Source organism: Poecilia mexicana, unplaced genomic scaffold, assembly GCF_051168715.1.
Source record: "Poecilia mexicana isolate PSO_F unplaced genomic scaffold, ASM5116871v1 scaffold_10, whole genome shotgun sequence".
Lineage (NCBI taxonomy): Eukaryota > Metazoa > Chordata > Actinopteri > Cyprinodontiformes > Poeciliidae > Poecilia > Poecilia mexicana.
The window spans coordinates 18865138-18872612 of NW_028263379.1; the positions used below are offsets into that span (position 1 = coordinate 18865138).

The window sequence follows — 7475 nt, forward strand, 5'->3', positions numbered from 1 at the left end:
ACATGATAAACACTGTCTGGATGTGGAAAACACAAAATGCTGGCCATTCCTCCCATTTCATACAGAAACTTAACAGGTACAAAAAATAATCTACATGACTTCACTTAGAAGTGATATAATCTAATAATTTTCAGTATTTAGTAAATTATGCATCAATTAGGATAGACTACATGATTAGCTTTTGAAATTGGAGGCATGGAAGCAAGCTGCTTCATTTTCAAATAAAAGTATAATTAACACACAGGGATTCTCAAAGTTAAAATTTATTTGTACAAGAGAGAAGAAAAGACATTCTATAAAACAGATTATCAAAAAAAAAAAAATTCCAGCACCTATAAATGGCAACAAGAGAAATTTGCACAGTGCAAACAATAAAAGGAAGGTATAATTTAACTAATTTTAATTCCATCTCGTTCTCTTTTAAGTCCTTGCAAAGCACCTAGAAAGAAAAAGTGCTCACAAATATGATCATCACTTTATCTCGCATCCTCTCCTCCAACATGTGGCTTCATTTCATGTCCATAAAGCGGATGTCCATGATGAGCAGCGTGTGTCTGGGCAGTGGTCTGGGTGCAGGTGACAGCACTTTCATCACCTGTGCCTGAGTGTCAACGTTTGTGACCACAATGAATCCGCAGACGGGGCTCTCCACGATGCTCTTCCTGGCGTCTTCGTCTCCGTCGTCGACGCTGCTCACACTCAGCACGTGATACGTCAGGTCTCTCCCTGGAGTCACCGGCACCAGTTTCAGCTGCGTGTCGTCCTGAGACATTCCCAGTGGCAGGCAGGAGTCCGGGATGGACGGCGCCCCGATCTTGTAGATGCGAACATCCGAGAATCGCACTTCAAAAGAGAAAGGGAAGAAGGACAGCCCGCGGAAGCCGTAGAAGTACTCGCGGATCTTTTCATCCCGAGTCTCCCGCCGGCACTCCTTGGAGCGCTCCACCACTCCTCCGGACTTCGGCAGCAGCACAACGCGCACAAAGTGCGGCAGGTCCCTTTTGAGTTCATTGTAGAGCCTCTCATGGTCCAGCACAAGCACCACGTCTACCTGGAAGGTGGAGGCACAGTGGACCAGGGCCTGGTACCCAGAACCCTTCACCCAGCCACAGGTGTTGATGATGCAGCCGCCAACGCTGGCCTTCCTGTTTACCTCACAGCGTTGAGAGAACACCTCGGCCAGGCACGATGTCAGCTATGAGATTAGACAAGAGAGTCAGACAAATATACAGCACAAACCAACCTTACATCAGCAAAATGCAGAATCTTCCTTCTTACCTTGTTGTAAAGTTTAATGTTGGTTCCAGGAGTCGTAGAACCAAAGTGATAAACTAAAGGAGCCTGGACAGAGAAGCCCTCCTCCACGTCCGCAGGACGCTCGATGCACAGAGCTGATACTGTCCCTGGAACAGAAACCTGAGACAACATAATACAGTACACAGCTTAGTCCTCAGAACAACAACATAGGATAAGTCTTGCCATAGTCTTAAAATCACTGGAAATAAGGGAGAGTAACTTAATTCACATCAATTTATGGCTCCTGGGATTAACACAGATTCACCTGGATACACATCAACAATAGCTGCACAGTAACAGGACTCATGCAACAGTGACATTAGTGTTGCAGACTGCAAATGCAATAAATCTAATCTTTCTTATTAGCCATCACAACGGATCCACCTCTCCCTGCAACCTTTAGCACCTTACAAGTTCAAGACTCATACAATAAAGCTGGTGTTATTTTTTATTTCTTTATTATTTTATTATTTACAATAATACAACCACAATGTTGTATTTACAATACAACAATACTTCAATAACATTTCATTTCCACGCTTCCTAATATCATGAAGCACTACTAAACAAACTCCTTAAAAGAAGTAGGTGTTTCAAACATCAATATGACACCACATGTTATTTGTGTATTTCATCATTATTCATGTCACTGGAAACTGAGTAATAAAAAGTAAAGTTGTTGTCCTCTTACAGATCAACAACCCTAAAAGGTCATAGAGACATTATAAAATGAAAAGGCTTTTACCCCACTCTGTCCAACATCCAGTTCCACCAGCGTAGGTCTCCTTCCAACTCTCACAGCATAGCTGAGAAGCATTCGGCACACTGTGGACTTCCCCACGTCTGTAGGTCCCACTACCATCACCTGGAGAACAAGTATTTACTGGTCTTGTTGTCATTTTGTTCTGAAGCCTTTATGAAGAGATCTAGAAGATTCTTATTAAAACTTACCCTGGGCCCCCTCTCATTTTCCCGCTCAGCTTGTTTCCTCATCTGTTCCAGGGCAGCATGGGTGTTCAGGTAGAGCAGCATAGGAGTATCCTTGGACACATAGGCCACCTGCAGTGATAACCTCACTTTTATAACCACACTAATTGCATTTATTAAGGAAAAAGTTGAGGAAAAACCTCAAGTAATTTCCAAGTAAGAGCGCAAATATTAACCCAACTTCCGGATTCGCAACTACTGGACAACCCAAGTTTTATTCTTATTAAAAAATAACATCGGTATATGTTTGATTGCAAATAAGAATACAAAATGAAAACTTTCAAACATCTACACAAGGCCCTTACCTCTGGCTTTCCATACAGATTCACACTGCAGCCCTGCCAAGTGAAAACTGCGATCTTGGAGCCTGGTCCGAAGGTGTACTTCTTGTTGCGGTTCAGCTCAGAGCCAAACACCTCAGCCATCCCCGTCAGGAGCTCCATCTCCACCTGATCCGCGGCCTCTCCGGCCTCCACCTCGAAGCGAAGCTCGGTCTCCTTCTCCAGGTCGAACCTTTTGGACACCTTCCCCGAAGACGATGCATCTTCGCTGGTCTTTTCCACACCCTCTGCTGCCATTACTGTCTAGCAGAAATCCCATTCCTTTCAGTAATTCTCTTATATCGTTAGAAAACGCTTCATTCTGCCTCAGCAGAGAAAGGCTGTAATAGTTTTTGACAAGCTTTAGGAAAGGAATCACTTTGTGTTTTAGGTAAACGTGTCTTCCAAAGCAAAGTTACTTAAGATATGTAGCTATTAACTAACATTTAAAAAAAAACATTTATCTATAGAAAGAGCGAACAGATGCTAAAATACGCGATACAACTTCGCATAAGATACAAAGAGAAAAACAGATGCAAGTAGAAAACAAACTAGCTCTCAGTTAACATGCCGCTGCTAATCTACAAAAACAATCAAATAAAACCAGGAATGATGGCATACAAATGCTCCACATGGCTCAAGTTTTCTCAATAGGATGATTAATATGTTGCTTTATGTGCTGTGTAATACTCACACGTTAGATTTCAAACTTATTTTAGAGGACAAAAAAAATTAGTGCAGCTCTCATGAGGAACCACTGTCGCATAATGATGACGTCACGCAAATAGTAGACATACATTTTTTTTAATTACTGCCCCCCTGCGGACAGTATTACCTCTGCATTGCCCCATTTCTAAATATTTTTTTTAAACTGCTTTATTGGACCATTTCAAATAACCTGGGTTGTTCAAGTAACCAAGAATTGTTCGGTTTACTGGAGCAGATGATCCAGAGGCTACTTTTTTCCTCGAGTTAGTTACCTTTTTGAATTAAGTAATTTCTGGTTGATACAAATGCTTGTTCCTACAAGAACAAACTGGAATACATTTTCTCTAACTAGAAATACATATTTCCAGTCATCTCTCTCACTTGCAGTACACTAAGAAAACTAAAGAGCACAATGGGTTCAGGTTTCGGATCCCAGTGTGTAAGCTAGTAGTGTTAGACATTCTCAACAACATGCTATTTTGTGTTTTCCTATTTGGGTCTGTAGTTGTGCCAAATATGACCTGTTTTAGAACTGGTAATGAATAAGATTAAAGTGAATTTAGGGACAGCAATTCGCATGTTCAGCCAGTTCTAACCAATTAAAAAAAAATAAAATTACAGGACCAATGTTTTTCAAATTATACTTACTCTCTAAAAGAAAATTATCCAACCTTAATTTTTTGCAATGGTTTGGAAGAATTGTTAGAGGTTTGGGCTACCATCTTTGATTTGTATTTTAGCATTGTCTCTCAAAATCATATTAAGATGAAAACATATCAGGAAATGAACTGTTTTACATGAAGCTGACTCCATCAATTCATCTATTAGTGGTGATTAAGTGATTGTTTGAAGACAGTTACTTTATTTAGGTACAAAAAAAAAGGTTTTCAGAACTGGGATGTAGAAAACCTTTGCAAAACATAATGTTGCATTTGCTCAGATGATCCACTAGGTGTCGCCGTGCGTCCAGGAGACTTCAGATGGAGCTGGGCTCATCAGAGGAGAGACTGAGAGCGTCTCATTGGTCACTCCTCATCATTCTGCTTCCACCAGTCACATCTTCTAGATACTCAGCTGCACATAAAACGGATGACTATCTATTGAATTTCATTTAAGACACAGAAAATGTAGTAATAGATGTAGAAAAGCTTGGTTAAATGATACAATTTAAATACTAATATCTGCCTAAATTAAAAATATGTCAGCTTTGACCAACCTTCACTTGGTGTTTATTCAGTCTTAAGAGCTTCCTGCAGAGCAGCAACAACGCTGTCTGGCTGAGGAAACTTCAGCTTACGAGGTGGGCCCTTCTTTATTCCCGTCCAAAGAGATGTTTCTTTAGGGATGACACAAAAGAGACAGGTTATTCGAACCAGCAAGTCAAATCATAAGTATAAAGTCAATAACTGGAAACATCTAACAACAAACAACTGAAGTAGGTGGATAAAGCAAGAAATCTGGCAAGTGAACACCAAAGTTCAAAGGATTATTTTTCTGAAATGTTCCACTTCGGGAAATTTTTTACTTCAACTTTAAGAAAAAATTTACAATCAGCCGAACGAGTCACGACGATGATTCTACGACGCGAAAGGGCAAAAACTTGGCAGGAACAACAGTGTTCCCTTGGGGAGACCAAATGGCCCAGTTATTCTTGGCGCCTCTATCTCATCCCTCCTCACCTTTGCCTCCGTCCAGCAGAGTGATCTCGAAGCTGTTCCTGCGGGGCTTCTCGGGGTTGAGGACCACCGTCAGCCCGGGGCGGGCAGCCAGAAGGGCAGATTTCACCTCCTCGGCGTTACGCCCATACACTCGTCAGCTTTTGCTGCAGGACACAGAAGATCAAGAATGAGCAAAAGCCCCACATATGTACTTCCTGTGGTGGAATAGAACGGTTTGGATTAATTATTTAACAAGAAAAACAGTGATGGAGACCCGGCTCTGACCATGTGGCTGAAGTAAACACACCTGGTTTACTGGATGTCAAGATACAAATGCTCTTTTTAAAGAAAAAAGTAATAATGTTCGGTAGTTTTCAAGAAACAATGACTCTCAGGACATTAGTTAATCAGCAGGAAGTTACATATTTACACTATAAATTCTAATTGACATAATAAATTTTATCACTCTGAAGGAAGGAAGTTCTTCCTTCATAAATGGTCACTTCTTTAACCTGGCTCATTCACCCGCTGGCTAGAAAAGAATGGGCTATATTATATTTTTATTTGCAAATTGTCTTTCAGGGAACGTTTAATGCTAGTTATGAGCAAACTTGGAAATATCCACTTGAGATGAGATCTCCAAGGATACAATGTGATGTCTAAGAGTGGATATAAACAACCAGTGCAGTTTTTGTTTTTACTTCAAAACTAGACCATTTTACAGAAATGTTGTTAATTAATATCATCGTCTGTGTGCAAAAAGTACATATCAGATGTTAAGTGAAGATACTTCAATTTGAGCCATCGTTTAAAGAGAGAGTTTGGAAAATCATTTCCTTTTCCAGGAGTTTTAAATGACTGAATCACATCATGTTATCAGGTTCTGCTGGAGTCATTTGATTCAGCTGAGTTGGAGCAGGAAAACATCTAAAACATACAGGACGACAGCTATTGAGATTTGAAAGGCGTACAACATGGCTGCACAGTGTACTGTTGCCTAGCAGCGAAACATATAAGTGACCTGGCTTGCTGTAATTAAGTATGACAAGCAAAAGTTGTTGTTTTTTTAAATATTATAAATAAATGTTGCTTGGTTGAACGTAGATGTGTCAGTAAAAGGCAGAAATCGAAATACTGGAGTTAATGAACTTCAGAGGTCTTCAAATCCACATAAAATAAAATTTGCCTCATTTAACGCCAACTGTTCATTTCTATTAATAATAATAATACTAAGCTGGTAAAAGAGCTCACCAGTGTTCAATGACCACTTTCAAGCCATTTTGGCCGCTCTCCTCCTCTCCTTTCTCCTTCTTCTCCTCCGCAAATGTCTGCACTTCCTCCGCCTTGCGCTTTGTCCCTTTGCGGCCTGAACACCACAAGATGTTACATGTTTGTTGCATAACAAAAAACAGCCAAAGTTTATCTGTAGATGCTTCAAATACCCGTCTGGGTTAAACAAGGCGACGCTTGGTTATTATAATATCATTACATGTGTCCTAGAATGGTGTCAGAAAGCTTGTTCAGGGTACAAATGTGTTCAGGAACTTAATTTAGAAGCTTTGACATAAAGAGAGATACTATGAAGAGTGAAACTAACGACAAAATGTCCAGATATCTCTTTAACAGGGAGATTAGCGGATGTCACCTTCATATTTTAAAAGAAATAACCAGCTTTTTCCCTGCGGTTTGTCACAACAAAACACACCCACCTGCTTTGGACGCCATATTTGTTGGAGAGGCTTCGCGCTCAGACCGACTGAACCAAGATCCGGGGGAGTTTACCCGGACTGAACCATTCACACGAGGGCGGGGGTTTCCACCCAGAATCTACCCAAAGAGCAGCGCCTGTCAAATCCTCATTAAAGCACGTTATGACGGTAAAGAAAAGGTATTAAAGTAGTCAAGCATTGCTCACACCCTTTGCAGGATTTATATTAGGCCTGGGTGGATTCTTTGGAAGGAAAGTTTGTATCCAGTATTACATGAGAATAAAACACATTGTTGTCACAAATCATAACATCTTCAGTTTTACTGTCAGCCTCCATGACTAGTTTCTGTCTTGTTTCCATCAGTTTTTGGGAAACGTTCGGTTTTTGTCATATTTGCTGACACTGATGACCCGTGAGAGGTCAGGAAGATGCCGAAATTAAATCAAAATCAATTCCAAAAAGTATTATTTTAAGGTTATGAAAATGTATGCAGTCTTGTTTTTGTACCTTTTTTTATTTTTCTCTTTCTTTATTAATATGTTAAACATCCACATTTTCTTTTCGGATTATTTGAGCATGTGTAAAACATTTTTGTTTGGAAATGACTTATCAAAGTCTCACAAATCAGAAATTTGAACCAGGATGTTTACACTTTTCAGAGCCTCTCCAAACTGTTGGGCTCCCATATTCTTTAAACATTTTCCTAATCCAAAAATCTAGTCTTATTTGGAGAGCTTACAAGACCGAATCCAAGACAGGCGACAGGAAAGAGGACTAAATCCTTTCAGAGCAGCAGA

The 7475-nt window shown here is 40.2% G+C and overlaps 2 protein-coding genes across 3 annotated transcripts; both read right to left on the reverse strand.

The window, feature by feature from the left end:
* Positions 1-247: 247 nt before the first annotated feature.
* Positions 248-3409, reverse strand: clp1 (cleavage factor polyribonucleotide kinase subunit 1). 2 transcript variants are annotated; one of them, XM_014970423.2, is made up of 6 exons: positions 3298-3409; positions 2589-2863; positions 2248-2355; positions 2042-2161; positions 1279-1416; positions 248-1195 (listed from the first exon to the last, which is right to left on the reverse strand). In XM_014970423.2, the coding sequence occupies exons 2-6, from the start codon at positions 2859-2861 to the stop codon at positions 509-511; spliced, it is 1326 nt and encodes a 441-aa protein (XP_014825909.1). In that variant the 5' UTR covers positions 2862-2863; positions 3298-3409; the 3' UTR covers positions 248-508. The 2 variants fall into 2 exon arrangements, with proteins under 2 accessions (XP_014825909.1, XP_014825910.1); XM_014970424.2 differs by having other exon boundaries at positions 2589-2867; positions 3298-3400.
* Positions 3410-4153: 744 nt separating this feature from the next.
* On the reverse strand, positions 4154-6762 carry selenoh (selenoprotein H). The gene is made up of 5 exons (XM_014970414.2): positions 6679-6762; positions 6221-6335; positions 4991-5133; positions 4528-4647; positions 4154-4385 (listed from the first exon to the last, which is right to left on the reverse strand). Exons 1-4 carry the CDS (start codon positions 6692-6694, stop codon positions 4541-4543), a joined length of 381 nt encoding a protein of 126 aa, XP_014825900.2. The 5' UTR covers positions 6695-6762; the 3' UTR covers positions 4154-4385; positions 4528-4540.
* Positions 6763-7475: the final 713 nt, after the last annotated feature.